Source organism: Lynx rufus, unplaced genomic scaffold (assembly GCF_022079265.1).
Source record: "Lynx rufus isolate CCGP_SWC_20201006 ecotype Redwood Valley unplaced genomic scaffold, mLynRuf1.p SCAF_34, whole genome shotgun sequence".
Taxonomy (NCBI): domain Eukaryota; kingdom Metazoa; phylum Chordata; class Mammalia; order Carnivora; family Felidae; genus Lynx; species Lynx rufus.
The window spans coordinates 2,896,721-2,922,377 of NW_025814850.1; the positions used below are offsets into that span (position 1 = coordinate 2,896,721).

At 44.0% G+C, this 25,657-nt stretch overlaps 1 protein-coding gene and 1 pseudogene across 1 annotated transcript in view; one reads left to right on the top strand and one right to left on the bottom strand.

Annotated features, from left to right (window-relative positions):
• EFTUD2 (elongation factor Tu GTP binding domain containing 2) overlaps positions 1-25,657 on the bottom strand; it is a 39,291-nt gene that overhangs the window by 6,687 nt on the left and 6,947 nt on the right. Inside the window, exons 3-18 of the mRNA XM_047093414.1 lie at positions 23,156-23,321; positions 22,411-22,489; positions 20,589-20,664; positions 20,041-20,106; positions 19,254-19,289; positions 16,722-16,812; positions 15,710-15,792; positions 12,708-12,874; positions 10,341-10,465; positions 7,437-7,500; positions 6,759-6,849; positions 5,185-5,320; positions 3,446-3,573; positions 2,203-2,396; positions 685-796; positions 180-320 (exon numbers count right to left, since the gene is read on the bottom strand). Of these exons, the coding sequence (XP_046949370.1) occupies positions 180-320; positions 685-796; positions 2,203-2,396; positions 3,446-3,573; positions 5,185-5,320; positions 6,759-6,849; positions 7,437-7,500; positions 10,341-10,465; positions 12,708-12,874; positions 15,710-15,792; positions 16,722-16,812; positions 19,254-19,289; positions 20,041-20,106; positions 20,589-20,664; positions 22,411-22,489; positions 23,156-23,321 (1,755 nt within the window). The remainder of the gene's footprint in view (positions 1-179; positions 321-684; positions 797-2,202; positions 2,397-3,445; positions 3,574-5,184; positions 5,321-6,758; positions 6,850-7,436; positions 7,501-10,340; positions 10,466-12,707; positions 12,875-15,709; positions 15,793-16,721; positions 16,813-19,253; positions 19,290-20,040; positions 20,107-20,588; positions 20,665-22,410; positions 22,490-23,155; positions 23,322-25,657) is intronic.
• LOC124522157 (60S ribosomal protein L22-like) lies at positions 17,436-18,016 on the top strand (annotated as a pseudogene).

The window sequence follows — 25,657 nt, forward strand, 5'->3', positions numbered from 1 at the left end:
GTACACTCGCAGCACCCCCCCCCCAAAAACGTGTCTTGTTTTCAAATGACAGTAACAGACAGGGAATACTTGCTTTCGACATAGGCTGCTGGAAGCAGATCAGAGACAGCTGGTGGACGTGAAGCAGTGGGCGGCACAGACCTGTCACCGGGGGCAGCTATTGCAGACCTTGAACATACCTTGGTGGTGAGGGATGGATAGCTCTTGTTGACCTTGCGCAGACCGTCCAGCATCTTGGGTAGCTCTGAGGGGTTGACTGGTTCCACAGCAATCTTGATAACGGATGTGGTGTTGAACTTCAAGGGGCGGAAAATCTGAGCCTGAGATTCAAAGTGCAGAGGAGTGAGGGCACGTGGCCTGAGTAGGCACCAAAGGTACAGAGGTCAGAGAGGAGGAGACCACTCCCCAACCAGGAGCCAAAGTGCTGCTGGGAGGCAGCCAGAAGGGCCATTTATTCCCACGTAATTTGGCAGAACAAACAGCAGGGAAAAGATAAAGCAACTGCTCCTAACTCCTAGCAACTGAGTGGAGTACAGGGAGAATCGAGCTGGGTCCGATCTAGAAGCTTCAGCCTGTGCTCAGGCCGAGAACCAGGAAGCAGCAGTGACTCCAGGTTAGTACCCTGTGAGTTCCCATGGGACCCTCTAGCTTAAACTAATCCAGTTGCCTTTTCAGAAACTCTACCTCCTCATTGCCTCGGGGTTCAGTTATGGTTGCTGTCTTCACAATTGGTTGATCAACACCTTCGATCAGAACCCAGTTGCCAGCAGGAACACGGTTCACCTCAATGTGGTATCTGGGGCAACAGATGAGTGAAAATAAGGAGGGGTGCCAGGCACTGAGCCAGGAGTAGGGGTGAACCAAACATACATTCCATTAGGGGAGGGGTACAACAACCAACCATGTAACCTCACATATATGTACAACTGACCCAGGAACAATGGGGCCCCAACGCCCCATGTAGTTGAAACTCCACATATATGTTCTGACTCCCCCCAAAACTTTTTTTAATTTTTTTTAACGTTTATTTATTTTTAAGACAGAGAGGGACAGAGCACGAACGGGGGAGGGTCAGAGAGAGAGGGAGACACAGAATCTGAAACAGGCTCCAGGCTCCGAGCCATCAGCACAGAGCCCGACGCGGGGCTCGAACTCACGGACCGTGAGATCATGACCCGAGCTGAAGTTGGACGCTCAACCGACTGAGCCACCCAGGCGCCCCATCCCTCCAAAACTTAACTACTAAAAACCTACTGTCGGCTGGGGGCCTTACCGGTAACATAAACAGTCAATTAACACGTTTCGTATGTGCATTCTATATGTGTATTCTACACTGTACTCTTATAAAAAAATAAGCTAAAGAAAAGAAAATGTTAAAGTCATAAACAAGAGAAAATACATTTGCAGGACAATAGTGTATTTACTGGAAAAAAAAAACCCACATTAAAGTGGACTCGTGTAATTTTAAACCTGTGTTGTTCAAGGGTCAACTGGAATTATAAACTGGTTAGCACATGGAAGAAAGCTCATGGTATTTTAGGAGGACAAAAGAGGAAAACCTAATTTCAGGTGGATACTACTGGTAAGCAAGGCCCTGCCCAAGGGGTAGAATGTAAGGAGATGCCAAAAGCACCACAGAAGATACTGCAACTCTCCTAGGCCATCAGTCCTCTGCCTTCTAGGGAATGGGTGGATTTGGAGAGGGAAAGGGGGCCATCGGCAAGGTACAGCAGGCACGTCAGAACAGGACTGCCTTGACTCTGCTTGCTAGCTAAGAAGCCGAACTTATGAATTCACAAGCAGCCCAGAGGCCCAAGCTAAGTCTGATGCTGCAGATAAGGAACCTATAAGGGATCTAGCAAAATCTTCTCTTGGTCAAAGAATAGTCCGTGGAGGTTGGGAGACAATTTCTTTTGGGAAGAAACATAAAGGTTGTGACTTAGAAACACAGAAGAGGAAGAGAGGATTAAAAAGAGTAAAAATAGAAAACTTACAAAAGTTTATATAAGCCACTCAAAACTCAAAGGCAAGGCTCTTGGCATTATCCCAACAGTAGCTGCCTTTTAGCCCTAGCAACTCTGGGTAGTAAGAAATAGAAGTCAACAGATGTGAGGGAGGGTCAGCTGATGCCCTACTGAAGTGGCCCATGCAGCTGCTGTGACAAGGCCAAGGCATGCCTCTATAGGCTACTATTGACAGTACCTGGCCACAGAGATCCAAAGACGACCCACGGTGCATATCTGGGAGTCTTCCTCATCCTCCAGGGTGTAGTTCTCCCCCAGCACCTTCACGGGCTGCCCAGCATGGATGGTGCCACTCAGCACCCGGCCAAAGGCATGAAACTGAACTCCATCATCCGTGCTGTACATCTTGGTGGTGTGGCACATCAGGGGACCCTGGAGGTGGGGACAGAGTGCAGGCTCAACCACACATATTCCCAGGGTAAATACCCTTGTCTCTACCTCCTTGGACAGCGATGACACGGCTCTGCGAGGAGCCTGCCCAGACCTAGAGGAAGATGTGTCAATCTCCTGGGAAAATTCCAAACCATGCCCTACCCCCTGATTAGTTAGCAGATGTCATAGGCAGAGCAAAGCAAAAAAACTTTCTCTTTTCTCTAGGAGGATGAGGGCAATGGCAAAGAAAAGCAGGTTTAGGATGGCAGATTGCCACTGTTAACTTGCAAGATTACAAGACTTGCTTGCCCCAAATTCCCTCCGAAGATGTAACACGATTCTCAGTTGGTCGTTCATGCTGAGAAATTAGACTAAGGACAGCTGGGAAAAAAATTTTTTTTCAATTAATAAATTAATTATTTTTAAAGTAAGCTGTGTAGGTCCAATGTGGAGCCTGAACTCATGACCTGGAGATCAACAGTCATATACTCTACTGACTGAGTTGGCCAGGCATCCCTGGGAAAGACTTTTTTTAAGTACATTAAAAAAAAAAAATTATTTATTTTTGAGAGAGAGAGAGAGAGAGAGAGAATCCGAAGCAGGCTCTGGGGCTCAAACCCACAAACCATGAGATCATGACCTGAGCCAAAGTGGGACGCTTAACCAACTGAGCCACCCAGGTGCCCCTGGTAAGAACTTTTTTAAAGCCCAAAGCTGACAAACTTAGCTACCATTTGTTGAATGTTTACTGTCTATCAGGCACCATGCTAAACACAACTGTAAAACTTTCTTACTCTTATTTAATTTTTTAACAGTCACATACATACTACCATCCTCATTTTATCCACCAAGACTCTTAGAAAGATAGAATAATTTTCCCAAAATCATAACACTAGAAGTGGTAACCCTGGGTCTTGAATTCAGGCCTGTTTGACTTTGCTAACGGGCAGTGGCAAGCAAGGATGGAAAGAAGGCATCATTCCTATGACCAGAAAACAGTATCTCCAACAGAAGGAGGAAAAAAACCAGAAATGGGGGTTTTCCCTTACGTCAGGATCACAGTCGCTCATGGCCTCGCCGAGATCAGAATCCACACCGCCAGTGTAGGTGTGCTCAATCTTGGGCTTGGCGCCCACCTTTGGAGAGGGGATATGCTGCACACACATGTCCACAAAGCCTGCGGAGGGAGAAGACAAAGCCATTACTCTACACTCACAGGGGGAAGTGACGGTGAGTTATGGATCCACTGGTGATGGCCAGAAAGCTAAAAGTGCAGGGACTCATTTTCAGCTCTTAAGCTAGGGCACCGTGAGCCCAGCGGGAAGTACCACCTTGTTTCCTGGGAGCATCCTCTAAGAGCAAGAAGCAGGGCTCAATGGTTCCTTGAACTCAGGTGACAAAAATTTTCAAGTGTCTGTTATCAATCCATGATCTTTCATTGAATATAAGCACTTACTGAGCGCTTACAATAAGTACCCCAGCTCTTCAGATTTACTCAGAACAATCCGAGTTGACTCTCTCTTTGGGAAATACTGCATATGTTTCTGTTCAATACATCATCCTGTTTTCTTTTCTTTTTTTTTTAACGTTTATTTATTTTTCAGAGAGAGAGAGCAAGCGAGCAGAGGCAGACAGAAAAGGAGACACAGACTCTGACGCAGGCTCCAGGTTCTGAGCTTTCAGCACAGAGCACAGCGAAGGGCTGGAACCCATGAACCGTGAGATCATGACCTGCACCCAAGTCAGAAGCTTAACCGACTGAGCCACCCAGGCGCCCCATCATCCTGTTTTTCTAACAGCCAATAGGCCATGAAAGAGAAAACCTCCATTAGCACCTTGGGGAAAGCAGATGTTTTCAGTTGGTGTCTCCTACATCAGATGGATGGCCAGCCGAGAATGAACTACTAGAATCATGTACCTTGTGGATTTAGACACCTAATAACTACCAGAATCAAGAGACTGCTGGGGCGCCTGAGTGGCTCAGTTGGTTAAGTATCCGACTTCCACTCAGGTCATGGTCTCATGGCTCGTGAATTCAAGCCCCATGTCGGGTTCTGTGCTGACAGCTCAGAGCCTGGAGCCTGCTTCAGATTCTGTGTCCCCCTCTCTCTCTGCCCGCCCCCTGCTCAAGCTCTACTGTCTCTGTCTCTCTCTCAAGAATAAATAAACATTAAAAAAATTTAAAAAAAAAGAGAGAATCAAGAGATTGCTGAGGAGACCCTTAGTCATTACCTTTACTACCTCCCTTATTTTACAGATGAGAAATTCGAGTCACAGAAGAATCAGGTGGCTGACCCAGGTCTCACCACATGGAAGGGCCAGGGCCACAATAGGAACAAGATTCAGGTCTTTCTCAATAGGTCTAGGGCTCATTCTACTATATCGCCTGCCTTCTGTGCCACTTAAATAGAGGAGACAGGAGCTTAGGAGAAAAGAAATCTGAGCCTGCTGCTTTTCCCAGTATTTCCCATTGCTTATGAGTCTATTTACATCACTTATGAGTCTTGTAAAAATACTACAACCTTGGAATCTGTTTCAACATCTCCTTTATTTGCATGCTCCTCCTGGTAGGGAAATATAATTGCTTTTGTTTCCCAAGATAGAGTTCTTGGTACCATCCACCAAAGGAAACAGCTAGGAGAAAAATGCAGGTGCTGTACATCCGGTTTGCAGTTTATTTAAAAAAGCCTCACATCTCTGCACATCACTGGAGTGAGGAAAAGGTCCCCCCGATATGTGTGGCAGAACATGACAGTGATGGGAAGGGGGCCATGAGCTCTTTTGTTACCTGTGAATTCACCAAAGAATTTTTTGCAGACCAGCCTGAGCAGGGGGCGGATATTCAGCTTAAGCTCTTCTTTGGTCAGATGAATGCCAAGCTCATCCAGGGTCCTGGGGAGGCTGGTGTCCACGTCACCCACAACCTGTGTTGGTACCAAATACCATGTCAGCTGTAATGATGGCCCCAGCATGCTGCCTGCTATAGAGGGCAAGGGAAGGCCAAAGGGCAATTTGAAGGGTCACTGTGCCAAGTTCTCTTCTACAGGGAGAGCTCTTGGCAAGGACAGCCATTTGGTTTGAGAGAAATCTTTGATATCTACTCTTCAAACCAATCCTGGGGGGAAAAAAGGGGTTGGTTAAATAAACCTGGCCCTCTCTGATGACCTTCAGTGCTGCCCCCTGGTGTCTGAAAAGCAGCATCTCACCCCACTCAGGAAATCCCTTACTCTTCCCTATTTAGAGACTTCTCAGATTTAGAGGATCACTGCACTGGAAGGAACCAAAAAAGGTCACCTAGCAGTCCATCTGCTGGTAGGGCAAGGCCAAGCTAAATCATTCTCAGCAGACTCAAGGTCTCTAATGAGACAGACTCTATAAATTTCTTTTATTAATCCATTCCAGTCTGACACAAGATACTAAGTATTTTTCAGCACTAATAAATTTTAATCATGTTATTTTGTCTTGTTGCTATGTTTTACTCTTTTGTCAGCTGGTATGGCCACACACGTTTTGTGTATATGTGTGTGTTAACTGTGCACAGTGCTTATTAAACACTTGAATATTTTATAACTGTCTTGGGAAAAAGGTCTACGAAAACTCCCGTACAGTATTACCCCTTTACTTCTGCCTTTTAGGTAGCACAAATTCATGCAAACTCAATGTTATACTCTTTTCTTTGGAGAATCCTACATGTCTAACTGCATCCTTACCACTGTCTGATGCATCTTTTTTTTTTTTTCAAGTGAGTTATATGTCCAATATGGGGCTTGAACTCACGACCTGGAGATCGAGAGTTGCATGCTCTGCTGACTGAGCCAGCCAGGCACCCCGTGATGCATCCTTTCCGATTTGACAAACATCACATATATACAGGCCCAGAAAAATCATTAAAAAGCAAGCTAATACAGTCATTCTTTTAATGGCTACAAAATACTTGAGATGTACCATAATTCATTTAATCAGATTCTCACTGATAAACATTTAACTTATTTCCAGTTTGCTTCCCCTCTTATAAAATGTGTGTGTATATATATGTATATATACACACACACACACACTATACATAAACCAATTATATCTGTAAATCAAATCCCTACAACTGCAATTATTAGTTCTCAAGTATCAAATCTTTATACAAAATTTCTCCATTGCCTTTTCTTTCTTATCTTCCCCCCTTCACTGTGAAGGGCACTTCAGAGGCACTTAGAGGACCATAGATCTAGAAGACTGGTGAGCAACTATCCTCATGCTTAGTAAAACAAAACTGAGCAGGTTTAGGGGCAGGGGGAAGTCTGAGTTCACCAACTTTTGCACTCTGTGTTTAGAAGGGCAGGCCTGAACCAGGCAGCCTGACATTCTCACCTGAGCAAGGATCTTATACAGAGGCTCCAAGATAAACTCCACAAAGCTCCTCTGGGAGCTGCTGGTTGGGGCCTTTTTTGTGAATTTTCGTCTATTAAGAGGAAAAAAAAAAAAAAAAAGAGTTATGGGTGGCCCAGCAGGGAGAAGGCTGTGTCACTGACCCCAAGGGTGAATTTCCTAAGTTCTGCATCTGAGCAGGGTGAAGGGGAAGGAATGTGTATGTGATCATAACATTTCCAAAGAGAGATTCCCAAGAGAGCATATGGTTATGACTCTCGTGCATGCCTGAGCTGAGCTGTGAAGATCTCAAGAGAAATAGGCTCATCCTGTTAAGAGCTCATGAAGCCAAACCACTTAGAGGAGGATTATTCATGTTTAATAAAAAAGTAGGCTTTGGGGCACCTAGGTGGCTTAGTTGGTTGAGCGTCCAACTTTAGCTCAGGTCATGATCTCGCGGTTTTTGAGTTTGAGCCCCACATCAGGCTCACTGCTGTCAGCCTGTCAGCACAGAGCCCACTCCAGATCCTCTGTCCCCCCTCTCTCTGCCCCTCCCCTGCTTGCACTACCCCCCTACCCCTTCCCAAAAGGTAGGTTTTAATCTTAGGAACTCTTTCTCTGTCCTCACTTCCTGGAAAAATGTACGCCCCCTCTAGAGAGTCACTTCCCCACTCTACTTACGTTTTGGGGTTGAAGTAGATGTCACCCCAGAGTCTTTTAGCAAATTCCTGGTAGTTAATGTCACCTGTAAGAGAAGCCATATGATTATAATCTACCTAACAAAGTATTGTTTGAAAGTCTGCATACGTGGTTCCAGATGCGTAAGTGGTTTATAGCTGAGGAATTCTAGCACGTTCCTTCCCAAGGTCTGGACATTTCCTTGTACCCAGGCAGGCAGACAAGGATACTGAGGCATAGACAAGGACAGGACTGGCCCAAATTAGACATGGCTACGGTGGAGCCAAAATGAGTACCCAGGCAGCTCTATGTCTAGGAAGCAAAGAACTGAGCTATGGACAAGGATACGGTTTATATGCTTTCCTTTAATAAAATAGGCCCAACCGCCCACATGCTATGCTCTGTCTGCACCTAAACACTGTTCCTTCCAGAAGTGGGGCTTAATGGCTCCTTCACTCTTCCCTGATCCACATAAGCTCTCTGCTGCCAGTGTGGGCAGTCTCCCAGCTGCAATGCCACGCTAAAGCTCAAACTAGCCCCAAGCCTCTGGAAGGCAGACATCTAGCCCTCAGGAGAGAAAACTCCAAAGCCTACCTTTATCTCATCTTTTACCAATTAATATTTTTGGTTTGACTGTAACTCTTAATCCTGGTCAGGCTGAGCCAACGGTGGCTTTTAGAATTCAAGATCGTTTCAATCAAGAGCTCCTGTTAGTCAGTTTGGTCACATCACCAACTGTGTCATGAGTATTTCTATCTAGATGATTTCACTCAAGATGCCATAAAGGATATTCATCACTTTTCCCCTAAAGCCACGCTCCCCTTCAGACCATTCCCCCTTTTATTGAGGCTACCTTGGCATTTCATCCAGGTTCAAAATCTTTTTCTTCCCCACTTTGCTAATTACCAAATTCTTCCCTTCTTTCCCACATTAGTTAGTGACTCTCTCTCCTTTGAACCACTGTGTCTTTTACATGCCTCTATTACTGCACCTTATAGTACAGCATACTCACTGGACTGAGTTGCTTGAGTGCTCACAAGAACTAGGCCTAGCATGCTGGAAGTTTAATAAACGCTCAGTGGAAGAAAGGGTGAACTTCTCTCTGGTTCTTCTCTTCCTTTTCAATCTCACTAATAACAGGAACCCAATATTCACGATCCTGTATCTGAATACTGGTGAAAATGTCTAACCGGGTGTTCCTTCCTGTACCCCCCCTTCTTCCTGGCCTATCTTCTATCAGCTTTGCACGTGTCAGCCTACCCCAATCTTTAACAGCTCCCAACTGCTCACAGGATAAAGTCAAAATTCCTTAACCTGGCATTCCAAGCCTTCCTCAATGTGGTCCCAACCCAGCTTGCCCACAGCTTTACTTCAACTCTCCCCTTTGGTGAAACAGTTCACCATTATTAAATAGGCCATGGGTCCAAACCACCCACCTCTGTGCCTCCTCTTTCAATGCTGCGAATCTAGAACTCCCAGCTCTCTACTCTCCACCTGCCCATGAAGCCCCATCTCCTCCTGCCCAAACTGATGCCATACACTGTTGTTCAACACTCTGTAGATTTCCGTCTACCCCTTGGACAGAGTTCTTAGAAGTCAGAGATTGTTCCCCATGCGTTGCCAGATTCTTAGTTAAGAGGACATGACATCAACTGTGGAAGTACGGTGTGATGGAAAAAACATCAAGTAGATTCTAGTCCCAAGCCCACCAGTAGGTTCTGTAACCCTGGGCATAGTTTTCCCATATGTGGAATGAAGGGGAAGGACTCAATGATCTCTGATATTCCTTTCAGAGCTGACTTTCTAGAAGTCCCAAACATGACTTTTCTCCCCTCCCCTCCTTTGTAAAAATATAAGTATATAGAAAGAATGCAAATGGGGGAGAGGGGCAGAGGGAGAAAGAGAGAGAATCCTAAGCAGTCTCCATGCTCAGTGCAGAACCCAATGCAGGGCTTGATCCCATGACCCTGGGATCATGACCTGAGTCAGACGCTCAACCAACTGAGCCACCCAAGTGCTCCCATACACGGCTTTTCAGGAGGATGATATTGGAACCCAGAGCTGGCTCCTTTGTAAACTAACAGTGGGTTCCTAGGATGGGCAATACTTTCTCCTGAGGCTCAGGGCCATTTTCAATCAGAAACGAAATCATTAATACACTGTAATTACAGAAATGGTCTTAGATTTTGCTTCACATGCTGATGTAAAGAATATTCAGAGACCTGGAAACCAGAACCCTACTCAGGTAAGTTTTATTTATTATCCATCTACTTTCCCTTTTCAAAAGAGCCATCTAGAAACAACTAAATGTATACCTAACGATAAGAAAGTAGTTAAGTTATAGCACATCTATACAGGGGAGTAACTGGCAGTGACAGAAAATAATTCACAGAAATGAATTTTAATAAAATAATTTGGCCAATTCCTGTGATCCGATGCTGAGTGAAAATTTATCTGTGTTATGTTTTATATATTATACATGTCGAGCTCTTGAGTAGGCCTACAAAGTGTCCATGTGCCTACAGATGGCTGGAGAGACAGCTAGAAGAAGCACCACTAGTGACAGACATTCCATCCCTGAGGAAGAGGTCTGAAAGGGCTTTGTGGCCATGGAGAATTACTCTTGGAAAATATCTGTCTCACGCTAACAAAGATTCTTATTCCTAAAATGAGCTCCCTTTTCACCCATTTCTTCCACAGTCACCTTTATTCTTCTATTCTTTAGAAGCCACTTGGCCCAAAGAAAGGGTCGAGGGGCCAAAAAGAGACCGAAACGTGACAATAATAGTTGATAAAATGCTCCCCCAAACAGGGGACCCTGGCATGAAGCCAATTCTAAACTCTTCAGCAGGAAAGGCACCCGTGACTCTGGGGAAGCTGGGAGACAGCCCGCCAGCCAGAGCTTACCGAAGGTGTCAGCATAGATCTTGGCAAAGGAGCCGAGTGTGAAGCAGATGCTGTACTGGGAGCTGGAGAAGCAGACGTTGCCCAGGAGTGGGGAAAGGATCAGGTTCTCATCGGTGGAGTACATGCTAAAACAGAGACAGTCATGAGTGCAGAGCCGGGCTGTGCAGCAACATCAACATAATGCCAAGGGTGAAGGGCGGGGACTCTGTGTCATCACCCCTCTCCAGCCCTTGTTCTCAGAAGGGGCTTGCATAACACACTCAAGCGCTGCCAGTGGCCTGGCCCAAGAAAGTGACATGATGGAGTTGTCCCCTAACTCCCAGTAACAAGCTGACTTCCCAGTGCTGGGAACTTCATGCATGATCCTGGAGAAGTTAACTGCACCAGACAGACAAGGGGAAACTTGGAGGTCAGAGACAAAGCTCTTGAAACACAGGAAAGGAATCTGATGTGAAAGTGGAGTACCTTTTTGAGAAATCTCAATTTCACAAACACAAACAGACATAAATACCAGAAGTGAATAAAAAACAAAAGAAAAAATAAGGGCAACTTTGCTCCCCACTCTCACTGCCCAGTTCCTCTTTATTTTATTAGGCGTTGTTATACAAATTCACATGAAAACTTTATCTTAAAGGCCACGCAGAAGCCACAGCATCCCAAGTTCACTAAAGTTTCAAAGAAAACCAGCTGTATACAGGAATTCAATCCACAACCCTAGCCTCACTGACAGATTGTTTTATGTAATTTCTTAATTTAGAAGTGAAAGTATTGGCTTCTAAAGAGCAGTTTCCTACCTTATTCCACCATATCCCAAGTTATGTTCCCCAGAGGCAACTGCTTTCAACTCTGTTAAAGCTGCTTTCAGAGCAATGGTCCTCATATTTCTAAATAATATGCTCACGTTGCTGTTTCTTGTTTAGAGGCTGAGATCAGACTTCTTATTTTGGTGATCAGGATTTAGCCCCATCCTCTATTTTAAGGTAATAAATAAGTTTATCACTCCATCTTTGGGGTTCCTGATATTATGTTGGTCTCCAGTCATTCTCGGCCCTTCTGGAGCCAGGGAGAAGAGATCACTGTTGAGAATTAGTACTACATACGGGGGAGGCTCCTGAAGGTAAATGTGTCTCTGGCCACGGAGGTACCATCCCCAGTCCTTAACTGGAGAGGTGTTCTCTCAATAGGCAGCTTCATCCTGGGCCCTTTGAGGGGCCACAATAAGTCATCCAGTCCTTCTGTCAGCCCGCAGATAAGACTGTCTTTATGATATATTTAACCTATTCTTCAAAGTCACCTTGATACTGTATTGTGAGGTCTCCCAGCCATCGCTCATACTTATTAATATAAGCCTGAAATCCATCTTGCTGAAAAGCAACTATGTCCACAAAAACAACAGCCAATAGTTCCTTCACTTACTGAATCTGTGTTAATAACAGCAACTAACATCATTCATGGGGCAGGTACTGCATGCTAAGCACTATGCTAAGTGGGTTACATCAAATATCTACCTGATTTCTTTAAAAAAAAAAAAAAATTTTTTTTTAACGTTTATTTATTTTTGAGAGACAGAGCACGAGCGAGGGCGGGGCAGAAAGAGAAAAAGAGAGAAGGGGCGCGAGAGCACGTGCGCTCATGCTGAGCTGTCAGCACAGAGCCCAATGTGGGGCTCAAACCCACAAACTGTGAGACCATGACCTGAGCCGAAGTTGGATGCTCAACCGACTGAGCCACCAGGTGCTCCAAATATCTGATTTCTTATCACATCCCATTAGGTAAGCGTTATTATCATTCATTCCCTTTTTACAGAGGCAGAACCTGAGGCTCTACAAGCATCACTTGCCCAGGTTCACACACTTGGTATGGGGTGAAGGCGAGACCAAGTTGAGAGTCCCAGATATTGAACACAACACAGAAGTGAAGGTGGGTCTTAGGCTGTACAGCCGGTGAAGGCACAGGGTCAGTGAGGCCGAGGTTGTGGAGTCAAACCCTATAGAGCCCTGGAATGTGCCCCTAGCCTTGTCTAAAAAGCTCGTTATGTACTCCCAAGAAATCAGGGTTGCCCCCCACAGGTGTTCAAGGTTAAGATTTGTAAAAAACAGAGTTCCTGAGGACAGGAAATCCACACCTGGGGTCCTATACCTTATTTATTTATTTATTTATTTAAGTTTATTTCTTTTGAAAAAGAGACAGTGCAAGTGGGGGAGGTGCAGAGAGAGGGGGAAACAGAATCCCAAGAAGGCTCTGTACTGTCAGTGCAGAGCCCGATGTGGGGCTTGAACTCACAATACTGTGAGATCATGACCTGAGCTGAAACCAAGAGTCAGACGCTTAACAGACTGAGCCATCCAGGAGCCCCGGGTCCTATACCTTATTAATCCGTTGACCTCATCTACGATGTGGCGCAGCTTATAATAAGCATCAGTTGGAGGCAGCTTTAGCTCCAGGATCAGCCGGTCAATCTTGTTGATGCACACGGTGACCGCCAGCCTCTCCTGTACTGCGTGCTTGATCAGCCGCTCTGTGTTTAGCATCACCTGAGAGACACAAGACCCAGAAAGTGGTGATAAGAGCAAAAAGGGCAGAAAAGTCCAGAGCAAAGCCAAAGAAGGTACTATCTGAAAATACAAACTATGAGGAAAAGAGAACCTCGGGAAACTGATTACTGGGTGTAAGCAGAGGGTAAAGAGGGCACCTGGCAGGACTGAGATACAACTAAACAGCCTGATGATGCTGGGAGCCAGGTTTCTCAGTGCTGGAGAAGGGACAGAAGCAGACTTAGGAAGCAGCTATGGTACTGAATGGAACTGTGGGCATTAGGATGAAAATACGATTTCTTCTTTTTTTATTATTTATCCCATTTAATATACATGTGTAGAAATAGTTGGGGCACCTCGGTAGCTCAGTCAGTTGAGCGTCTGACTTGATTTCGGCTCAGGTCATGATCTCAGTTTGTGAGATTGAGACCCACATTAAGCTCTGTGCTCACAGTGCAGAGCTTGCCTGGGATTCTCACTCTCCCCCCTCTCTCTGCCCCTTCCCTACTCACACACATTCACTTTCTCTCAAAATAAATAAAAAAAAACATAAACAAAAAAATAGTTATAGATGTGTGTGTGTATGTATTATCTGTGTTCAGTGAAAAGATCTAGAAGTAATGGACCCCAGGAGCAGTGAACACACCATGGCGTTTGTTTCTATCCCAGTCCCCACTACAAGGAGCCAGAGCTCCTTGAAGAAATAGCTGATTCCAGGACTGGGGCAGGGAAGGCACAAAATGAATCCAGAACATCTTTTTGTGCCTGAAAGGAAGTACTCCAAAAAAGATGGGGCATGTCAAAAGAACAAAGGAGCTCTACCTAACCAAATCTGGGATACAGCATCAAAATATGTAAGGAAAGTAATGGATTATAACCCACTGAATGAAATAAAAATCCATGTATCCATACTGACAATAAATAAGCAGATGGGGGAGAAAGGAAAGCCCTTCCTCAAAATAGAATTCCAACCAAAAAATATAATAGGAGGGGATGCCTGGGTGGTTCAGACAGTTGAGTGTCTGACTTTGGCTCAGGTGATCTCATGGTTCACAAGTTCGAGCCTGGCATCGGGCTCTGTGCTGACAGCTAAGAGCCTGGAGCCTGCTTCAGATTCTGTGTCTCCCTCTCGCTCTGCCCCTCTTCCTCTTACACTGTCTCTCTCTCTCTCTCTTTCAAAAATAAATATACATTAAAAAAAAAGGAATAATAAGAGTTAGAAAATCATCATTTGCAACTACTATGGAAATAAACTAGGAATGATTAATGGGGGATAAGACTTGGGGTGCCTGGCTGGCTCAGTCAGTAGAGCATGCGACTCTTGATCTCGGGATCATGACTTTGAGCCCCACACTGGGCATAGAGCTTACATTAAAAAAAAAAAAAAAATTAACAGATGATAAAACTAATAGGCAAAGTTTGAAAAGGAATAGAATGTATACAGAGCCTCAAGGTATCTCTCCACAAATTATTTATTACCAAGGGGGAAAATAGTAACTTTACACAGGAGAAAACTGGTAAACCCACCTTAACCAAGCAATCAAAGTTAGCATCACCAATAATGGGATAAGGTAACACTATGGGCCTCCTAATGTGATGGACTAAGAACAATACAGCTACATTTGCACTTGGGTCAAAAATAACCTGAATGCGATCAGGAGCAAACATTCAACGAGGCCAAATAGAGAGACATACTACTAAACAAGTATAATTTATACTCTTCAAAAATGCCGTTATAAAAAAACCAAGAAAGGCTATTGAATAGTTCCAATCAAATGATTCCAATTAAGAGACTGAAGAGACATGAGGACTGAATGCTAGGCAGCATCTTTGATCAGAAAAGAAAATTCTATAAAGGACACTACTGGGACAGTTAGTGAAATTCTGTAAGGTGTGGAGAAAAAGATCTGTACAACAATATTGTATCAATGTTAAATTCCCTGATTTTGGGAACTGTATTTTGGTCATGTAAGTGAATGTCCTTGTTCTTAGGTAACATGCTGACATATTGTATTTTGAAATAATTCACGGGGAAAATACACACTCATATGTGTGTGTATACATCTACAGAGAAAGAATTACAAAGCAAATGAGGGTGCACTCCTTGTACTGTTCTTCCAACTTTCCAAAATGAAATCAAATAGAAAGAGGGGGAAGAAAAAAAAAAAAAAAAGCAACTCTGGCTCCCTCTGCTGGCAAAATCACCAATGACAACATGAACAAGGTTAGCCAAATTACCTAATCTCTCAATTTAGAAATACACAAGATGCCTTGAATCTTTTAATTCCAAACTCTATTTCAGAAAAACTCATTGGGGCGCCTGGGTGACTCAGTTGGTTAAGCATCTGACTTCGGCGCAGGTCATGATCTCACAGTTTGTGGGCTCGAGCACCGCACTGGGTTCTGTGCTGACAGCTCAGAGCCTGGAGCCTGCTTCAGATCCTGTGTCTCCATCTCTCTCTGCCCTTCCCCAGCTCATGCTCGAGCTCGCTTGCTCTCTCTCAAAAATAAAATAAACATAAAAAAATTTAAAAAAAGAAAAACTCATTAATATTTAAAATCCATTTACACGAATATACTCTCCTCCCTCTTTTAATTACATTTGTCATTTTATTTTGGGTCCTATCATTTTGACCTTCACTGGACAAGGAGTGAAGAACTCATACTGAGAAGTAATTGTGACCTTCATAGGCTGCCTTAATTTCAGAACAAACGTGAGCCTTAATCCCACAGACTTTCATCATCTCTGGTTCCCAGCTCACTCAATGCACTAGGCATTGTGTGGGGCAAACCTAACATGGAGGAGGGATCATAAGAGGGTAGCGGCAGACTCACCCCTTCAGCCGCATCGATGAAAAGGACAACTCCATCTGAGATACGCAAGCCAGCTGTGACCTCATCAGAAAAATTCACATGTCCTGAAAGGCAAATACCCAGTAAGTCACCTGCGTGGTGGCAGGATGACGCAAATTAACTTGTAGGTAGCCTAAGGGAACACTGCAAAGCATGTGAACCCCCAAACATGCCCTTTTCCTTCTCCCCACAACTCCCTACATCATATAAAATTCTACCAGGTAGAGTCATGTGCTTGGATTAAACTTTTATACAGGGGGTCCCCAAACACAAAAAGAAGGAAGTGTTTGCCTAGGAGGGCAATAACATCGACATTCACACACCAGCTAGGTCTCATCAGCAGTCAGCAGAGTTCTGGGAGGCACAAGACGATTCAGAGGCTGGAGAAAGGGCAAGAGGGCCTGGTGCATGAGAGATAAGCCAAGGTGCTGCTGGTGGGGGACAGGGACAGGGGCTGAGAGGTATTAGGGCACTGGGCATCCGAGGATGAGAAGGTCAACCTGTCAAAACTCCAGTTTTTCTACTTAAAACTCTGCCCTGAGTTGGTCCTTTCCATTAGATAAAGACACAGTCTGTCACAGGGCAAGGTATGCTGCTCCTGTGACCTGTATGTCCACCGCCACTTGATGCACTGACCCCACGGTTTCCTTCAAAAGACTTAGTGTGCCCGAAGCCAGGGTCATGTCTGACTCACCTTCATTATCAAGTGTCTAGCATGGGGCCTGACACAGGCTGGAATGAGTCAATGAATGAGACTCCCTAATATTTAAATATTTTAGAGCAGAGCAAAGAGAGGAGCGAAATAGAAGGCCTGCTGCACAGTGCCTGCTAATTAACTAGTCAGAAGCAAAGGAGACAGTGAAAAAGGAAATTATCTCAACGAAAGGAGAAGTGAAGGAATGTAAACACAAAGATGAAATGCTCTGTTCTATTCTGGAAAGAGAGCACAAAAAACAAGGAGGGCAAGGTTCTCATAGTAAAAGGAATGTCCCACCTGGAGTGTCCATGATATTGAAGAGGTAAGACTTTCCTTTGGTATCTGGCAAGACCACTGTCACTGGAGTGCTTTTGATGCCAACACCTCTCTGAAATCACGAAGAAAGAGTGGTCATTGGGATTTCTTCCTATGCAACAGGAGTTCCTTCTGCTCCAGGGGCTTGCCAGTTGCTAGTAGTTACGCTGACGTCTCTTCTTGAGTGTTATTTTTATCTAGGCCTCTAATCAGAATGACCCTGAAGATGAGCTATCTTGGTGTTAAACATCATTTTTGCAGAGGTCTCGTTCAAATACAACAAAAGTAAAAATAGGGGTGCCTGGGTGGCTCAGTCGGCTAAGCACCCAAGTCTTGACCTCAACTCAGGTCACGACGTCACGGTTTGTGTGTTCGAGCGCCATGTGAGGCTCTGCGCTGATGGTGTGAGGCCCACTTGGGATTCTGTCTCTCCCTCTCTCTGCCCCTCTCCCCGCTCTGTTTTCTGTTTTTCTCTCTCTCTCAAAATCAATAAACTTAAAAAAAAAAAAAAAAAAAACACAAAAAACCAAAAGAACAAGTAAAGTGGGATTAAGTCTTCACAGAGAATCCAGGATCCTACGATCTTAATACACGGTTAACAAAAAATAACTAAAGCATTATATAAGTGAAACGAAACATCCTGCTGCATTTTAGGGTTTCAAAAAAAATTAGACCCTTTTGGCCCCCGCTGCCACCATGGCACCCATGAAAAAGCTTGTGACAAAGGGGCGCAAAAAAAAAAGTTCTGAAGTCTACCCTTGACTGCACCCACTTTGTAGGAGATGGAATCATGGATGCTGCCAATTTGGAGCAGTTTCCTCAAGAGAATCAAAGAGAATGGCAAAGCCGGGAATGTTGGTGGAGGGGTTGTAACCATTCAAAGGAGCAAGAGCAAGATTACTGTCATTTCTGAGGTGCCTTTTTTCCAAAAGGTGTTTGAAATATCACAGCAAAAAATATCTGAAGAGGGGCACCAGGGTGGCTCAGTCGGCTGGGTGTCGGACTTCGGCTCAGGTCATGGTCTCACAGTTTGTGAGCTGGAGCCCCACGTCAGGCTAGTTGCTGTCGGCACAGAGCCTGCTTCGGATCCTCTGTCTTCCTCTCTCTGCCCCTCCCCAGCTTGCGCTCTCGCTCTCTCTCAAAAGTAAATATTAAAAATTTTTTTTTTTAATTTGAAGAAGAATAATCTGTGTGATTATATGTAGTTACTCGCCAACAAAGAGAGTTATGAATTGTGTTACTTCTGGACTAACCACAATGAAGAAGAGAAAGATTAAAATGCATTTATCTGGAATATTTTTTTTAATTTTTTAAATATTTATTTATTTATTTATTTATTTATTTATTTATTTAAATGTTTTTATTTATTTTTGAGACGGAGAGAGACAGAGCATGAGCAGGGGAGGGGCAGAGAGAGAGGGAGACATAGAATCGGAAGCAGGCTCCAGGCTCTGAGCTGCCAGCACAGAGACCGACGCGGGGCTCGAACTCACACACCGCGAAATCATGACCTGAGCCAAAGTCGGACGCTCAACCGACTGAGCCACCCAGGCGCCCCTAATATTTATTTTTGAGAGAGACTGTGTGAGCTGGCGAGGGGCAGAGAGGGAGGGAGACACAGAATCTGAAGCAGGCTCCAGGCTCTGAGCTGTCAGCACAGAGCCTGACGTGGGGCTCAAACTTGCAAACCGTGAGACCATGACATGAGCCAAAGTCGGACGCTCAACTGACTGAGCCACCCAGGCGCCCCTATCTGGAATATTTTGTATGAGTTCTTGAATAAAACTTGGGAACCAAAAGTTATAAAAAGAAGTAAGTATTAAAAACACTCTAGTCATACATGTTAAAAAACAAAAGCTAACATCTGTTAATTATCATAAGCTTGCACTGTTCAAAGTTCCTTCAGTAAGTAAACCGCACTTACGAACTTGAGCTTTCCATGTGGTCATTTAAGAAACAGAGACAGAAATAAAGGAGAGAGGAAAGAGAGGGGTCAGAGACAGGGGAAAGATCCAGATGGAAGAAAGAGCCACCAGCTGGAATGGGAAAGACAGTGAGGTACGCTCACTGCTTTACACAGAATAGAAGCACAACGACAGAGGTACCCACTCTCAAAGAGAAGCTATTCCTAGAAAGAGATCATCATATAGATGGAATCATCTCATGGGTTTTGAGGATGATGTCATTTAAAAAATCCTGTTGGGTTTCTATATAACTTATTGCAGAAATGTAGATATCACCTCTTGGGCTTTGCCCTACTAGGCCAAATTAAAAGTAAGGGTAGGAAGGTCCCCCCACCTACCCTAAAGCTTGCCTGCCCAGCTCTCTTTCAAGTAATATATACAGATCAGGGGACGACTGGGAGAAGCAGCAAGATAAAGAGATGTGAGGTGGGAGTGAGAGAGGGAGTACAGTATAGAGCAAAGTGTTAGTATAAAGGCTCCCCCACATTCCCTATAGAACTCCTGATGGGTCTGGTGTGGGCAACAATTGGATTTCCCCAGGAACACCTACCTCCTGCTCTGTGAAGAGGATGTCAGTGTAGCACAGCTGAAAAAAAAATGAAGCGCTGTTACCAACTGACTTCAGACTCCTCTCCCACACAAACCATCAATCACTTCCCCCCACCAGCTCCCAACTCAAGGGTTTCTGCCTCAGAAGGATAATGGAAGACAGAAGGGTATTCTACAGAAATTCCAAACAATGAGACCAGTGCCCTCTCAGATGGAAAATGCTCCTGAATGGATTTTTCTGGGGGGTTAGGGTGGTCACCGAGGACCAGGTATGGCTGGAGAGCTCAATTTGATCAAATACACTGAATTCTAAAGTGGTGAAGGGAGACATATCCAGCCTTTATGGAACACCCCACACGTCAAAACACTCAATCTAGCAGACACAGAACATTTATTGCTCTGAGACTTGCAGCCACACTTGGCCTCATTCACAGGCATTTAAATTTATCATGAAAACAACAAGGTCCAATTGTATTATATTTATAGAGTAGACTATTAATACTATGACAGGAAAGAACAGGCTATAAAAGTCAGGATATATCAGAACAGAGGAAAGATCCCAAGTGCAGAACAGATCATCCAAAAATACTGCAGGTTAATATTCTCTATGCTCTTGAGAAAGTTAAAATTACTTTCTTAAAGGCTATGAATAGAGATTACAATTATAAAGCAGCACTTTGTAGGTGTCATTATTTATAACAAGAGTGGGAAAGTGGAAGGAAAGGGAAAGAGAGAGACACCATATTCTGAATGGTTCATCCTAAACCCTCCACAGAATTTCTACTCACATCTTGGTCATAGCGCTTCCTGATTTCCGGGTGAGTCTGCTCTATTAAACAATCTACAAAACATGTCTGAAAGGGAAGAGAAGGTTAAGATCTGTCAAGCACAAAGGAAAATCTACTCTACCCCTCCCCCAGTGCCCAATACACCACATAACTTAGGGATAAGGAGAGGAAGAGGAGAGCAAGGAGGATTATGGGACAGCAAGGGATTAACACTGAAGCCACAGGATTATTTTCAAATGAAAGATGAAATCTTTCTTGGACAAAGCATTCCCCCGGGAAATGAAAACTTATAAAATCAGAGTAAGGCTCAATTTCCCCTCTTCTGTCCAGATGTAGACACAAGGCTGTAAGTGGCTTAGAAACAGGCTCCACCTGCTGCTCAGGAAAAGCTAGAATTTCACAAAATGGATTCACACTAGGCATGGAGGCCCCCCAGAATCAGGAGGTCCAATGTTATGGCTTCAAACCCCAACCTGTGACTCTGAGGGCTGAAAAAAAGAGCAGGAACTAAGAGAAATCCTGTTCCAAGTAGCTGAAAGTTCTCTCACCTTGCCATGGTGGAGATGGCCACAGAGGGTCACATTTCTGATGAGCTCCGAGTTATCCATCAAATCTGCCAAGAAGCTGAAAGGAGAAAGGGAAAGAGAAAAGGGACTTGGGCAAAAGCTTCCAAGTGGGGAGTGGCACAGAGCTATTTCAGGTATTTTGTCAGGAACAACTCTCAGACCAACTGGAGAGCACTCAGAGGCACACGTGAATTTCTACATCTACGCAGTTCTGGTTCTGGCTCTGGGAACGGAAGAGACTTACCCGTGAGGTGAACCAACCTATGAAATGGGGATTTCACCAGTAAAATCATGGGATTTCAAAAGCAAGCAAGAAAAGCAAACCCAAATACCAGTACGAATACCCACGGGCGCGCACACAAGGACTGCCCCATTCAAAATCTCCAGGTTAGACACTATAGATTTATTCCATTAATGCTAAGGGGACTTAAAATCACTGAGAGAGCTTCTCTTTCGAAATTGTCCTCAGAGTTAGTTAACAAAACTTTTGAGAAACCCCCATCTCGTTAATGAGTTCCATCTTGATCAAAACCAGCACTATCTGTCTTGTTTATCACCCACATTACTCATGGCAGGTAGCCTTCAGAGGACTTTGGCTCTTTGAAATCTCTAGCCCGCTTTCAAAGACTGGAAATTTGGGGAACCTAGGTGGCTCAGTCGGTTCAGTGTCTGATTCTTGGTTTTGGTTCAGGTTATGAGCCCAGAGTCATGAAATCAAGCCCTGTGTTGGGCTCCACATTGAGCGTGGCACCTGCTTAAGATTCACTCTCTCTCGCCAAAGCATAAGAGACTGTTAAAAACTGAGAACAAACTGAGGGTTGATGGGGGGTGGGAGGGAGGAGAGGGTGGGTGATGGGTATTGAGGAGGGCACCTTTTGGGATGAGCACTGGGTGTTGTATGGAAACCAATTTGACAATAAATTTCATATATTAAAAAAAAAAAAAAAGATTCACTCTCTCTCTTTCTCTCTCTTTCCCTCTCTGCCCCCTCCCCAGCTCACACTCTCTAAAATAATAAAATAAAATAAAATAAAATAAAATAAAATAAAATAAAATAAAATAAAATAAAATAAAATATAAAATAAAATAAAATAAAATATAAAAGTTTAAGAAACAAAGATTGGAAAATTTAAAAAATCACCAGTGAGAACACAAGAGAACATGAAGCAAGTTTGGAAGATAATTGAAAAGTTGTTTCCAAAACGGCTGAATAAGGGCAGGTGAGCTGACCATTCCAGAAGGGACCCTATTCTTTCAGATGTACTAGATGTCAACATTTTTTTTTTTTTTTAAGTTTCATTATCTAATAATGAGTCACAAGCACTTCAAAATAATGGGGACCTTACAAATGCAATTCATCAATGAAAATATTTTCAAAAGTCTGCTGTATGAAGAGTCTAAGTACTCTACACATGTATCCACCTACTTGTGCCCTCCTTTCCAAAATATAGAATTGTTATATTTCCCAAACACTTAGCAATCTTATCAAGTCAAAATGCGCTCTGGTGGTCTCAACACTGACCATTACAATACCCAGTTCTGTCTCCAAGGGTGGCTCCTAATACCAAACTAAGGGGTTGGAAGAGAAAAGACTGAAGTCTGAATGAGAGCCAGGAGAAAAGTTAAGATGGACTCTACATAGTCCAGCAACCATGTATGCTCAAGGAAAATTCTGGCAAATTGTAGGGGAGGATTTTTGCTTTTATAATTCATTGGCTACTTCAACCACAAACCACCTCCTACCTCCACAGAAAAATGAACCCACACTATTTGTGCACAGAGGCTGAGAAACCTCGTAACTTACTCCATTTCATACACCGTGACAGGTAAAGTCTGCTCCATCAGAGTGAACTTCTTGGTTTTCACCGGCTTAATTATAGGTTCTAGGCAGGAAAACAAAAGTTGTGATGTGCAGGTTGGCATAAAACATAAAAATACAGAGCCCCATTTCAGTAGACTGAGCTTTCGGAATGTATGATATGTGACATCAATTTATGTTATTCTCAAGGATCACTCATACGTTCAGACACGTTTGGGAATGCAGTTTGGCACAAGACAGAGAAGGCTCTCAAACTATGGACTGAGGGGTTTGGACTTCATTTTGTGGGAGGAAGGGCAAGGGACTGGATATAGGCTGAGATCAGTGTCAGTTCAAAATCTATCCTTGCGTTTATGAAATCCAACCACTTCCCAGAAGATGAATGAAAATGATTAAAGAAGTGGAAGATCAGCACTGTGTGGACTGGGTAAAGGAGTTGGGATTCTTTGGATGGAAAAACAGCTCACACCAGACAAAGAACTTAAAATACAGTCATAAGCACCGAAACCAAAATTCAATAAATAAAGAAGCAATTCCTATTTGCTTAGTAACAAGCTACAAGTTGTACTACATGTTAAAACAGGGTTAGACAAATCTCAATTCAGAAGCAATACTGAGCATAGTGAAGAAAAACGAATGAGTTCATTCCCTGAACTTTCCACACAGACCACGGCTACGAACTGAAGCTTTCTTGATCTCACCTCTCACGACCCGGTGCCTGCTGACTTACCGGTGAGAGGCTGGGTGTCTTCCTCTTGTACGATGGTCTCCACCTCAGGACCGTACACCTCCTCAGCTGTGGGGTAGTACTTCTTGTCCTCGTGCAGCACCACCTCCATCCCAGGGTGGTCCTCATCGTGATCTCCTACGTCATCGTCATCGTCGTCATCATCCATCTAAGAGCAAGAGAGGGGAGGAGGTCCTGAGAGGCACACACCTTTCCTTCTCAGTGACCGTCTACGTTATGTGACTCAAGAGCAATGACTTCACAGGCTTGACAGCTTCTTATTTTGAGTTCAGCGCCAGGAAGTCAGTGGGGCAGGCTCTACTCTTGCGTGATCCTTTACAAAGACAAGTCTGTACAGATGGCTCTCCTGCTTCAAGCTAGCCCCTTCCTACATGTGAATCACAAGTGGATGGAGACTGGAGAAAACAAATCGCTTATCATAACACATCCTTTTAAGGGGAAAAATCACTTCCTTCAAGGGCAGAAGTCAGAAATAAGAGGTAGAAGCTGGGAACAAGTTCATACCTTTAAGTTTTTTACTTAGATTCAGAGCTGTTCTTGAAAAATACCTTTGTGACAGATAATAACAGGTGTTGGTGAGGATGTGGAGGAACTGGAACCCTCAGACACTGCTGGTGGGAATGTAAAATGGTGCAGCCACTTTGGAAAAGTTTGGTAGTTCCTCAAAATGTTAACCACAGAGTTACCCTATGACCCAGTAATTCTGTTAATAGATGTATACTCAAGACAACTGAAAACCTAAGTTACACAAAAAGCTATACACACACGTTCATAGTAGCATTACTCACAATGGTCAAAAAGTGGAAACAACCCAAATGTCAATCGACTGATGACTGGATAAATAAAATGTGGTATATTTATACAATGGAATATCATTTGACAAAAAAAATGAAATATTTACACCTGCTACCACATGGACAAACCTTGAAAATATTATGCTAAGTGACAGAAGCCAGACACAAAAGGCCACACATATTGTAGGATTCCACTTATGTGTAATGCCCAGAATAGGCAAATCTATAGAGACAGAAGGTAGATTAGTGATTGCCTAGGGCTGGGAGAATTGTAGGGCAATGGTTAAGGGGTATGGGGCTTCTTTCTGGGATGATGAAAGTATTTTACAACTGTTTGTGACAAATAAAAAGTAAATAAATAAATAAATATTTAAAACGGGGTGCGTGCGGGTGCCTGGGTGGCTCAGTCAGTTAAGCGTCTGACTTTAGCTCAGGTCATGATCCCAAAGTTCATGGTTCAAGCCCCACATCAGGCTCTGTGCTGACAGTTCAGCTTGGAACTGCTTTGGATTCTGTGTCTCCCTCTCTCTCTGCCCCTCCCCTGCTCATGCTCTGTCTCTCAAAAATGAATAAATGTTAAAAAATAAAAATAAAAATAAAAATAAAATAAAATGGAGTGCCTGGGTGGATCAGTTGGTTGCACATCCAACTCTTGATTTTGGCCTAGGTCATGATCCTAGGATTGTGGGATTGAGCACCGTGTTGGGGGCTCTGTGCCGAGTGTGGAGCCTCATTAGGATACTCTCTCTCTCTCTCTCTCTCTCTCTCTCTCTCCCCCCCTTCCCCTCCTACCCCACCCCTTGCCTCTCCCCCTCTCCCCAACTTTTGTATGTGCTCTCTCTAAAATAAAACTTAATAAATAAATAAATAAATAAATAAATTAATTAAAATAGTTGTTTGTGATGATGGTTGCCAGTGAGAAGGAAAACTAGGGGGTTCCGGGGAAACCAACAGAAGAGGGGATTTTAAGGAGGGAGTGATCAGCCGGGTCAGATGCTGCAGATAGGTCAAGTAAGATGAGGACTGGGTCTGGGGCAGAGGTCACTAGTGACTTTGACAAGAGCGGGCTCTGTGGAATGGGAGAAGCAGAGGATAGAAATGGGTTTGACATAAAAAGGGAGGAGAGGATTTGGAGACAGCAAGTATCACTAACTGTTTTGAGATATGCTGCAATGGGAAGCAGGGTAACAGGAAGGGGGATATTGGATCAGTTAAGAGGATTTTAAGATGAAATATCAGCATGTCTGTATGCTGATGGGAATGATCTAGCGGAGGAAAAACTGGCACAGGAGGGGGGAGAACTCACAGGTAGGTGAGAAGGGATGGGACCTAGTTTCTAGTAGATAGGAACGCAAACAAATCATCCATAAGAACAGGAGGGAAGGCATATGGCACAGAGGTAGGGAGGTGGGTGGATATACTGGTGGGAGCCTGTTTTCCTTCACACAAATTCCAGCACGTCAACTTCTTTCTTAAAAAGAACAAGAAACCTTCCAGTGGTATGCCGACTGGCTACCTCTATCACCTTTACGCTCTACTTCTATTAACGTGACCTGACATTACATTAGCTCTCTGGGTAGCTGTACATATTCTCCTGGTGGTGGCCCCACAATGGCTATTAAGCCAGTTCCCTCCGGCCCCATACTGCAGACTGCATTTTGAATCTAACTGTAGGATTTTATGTAATAAT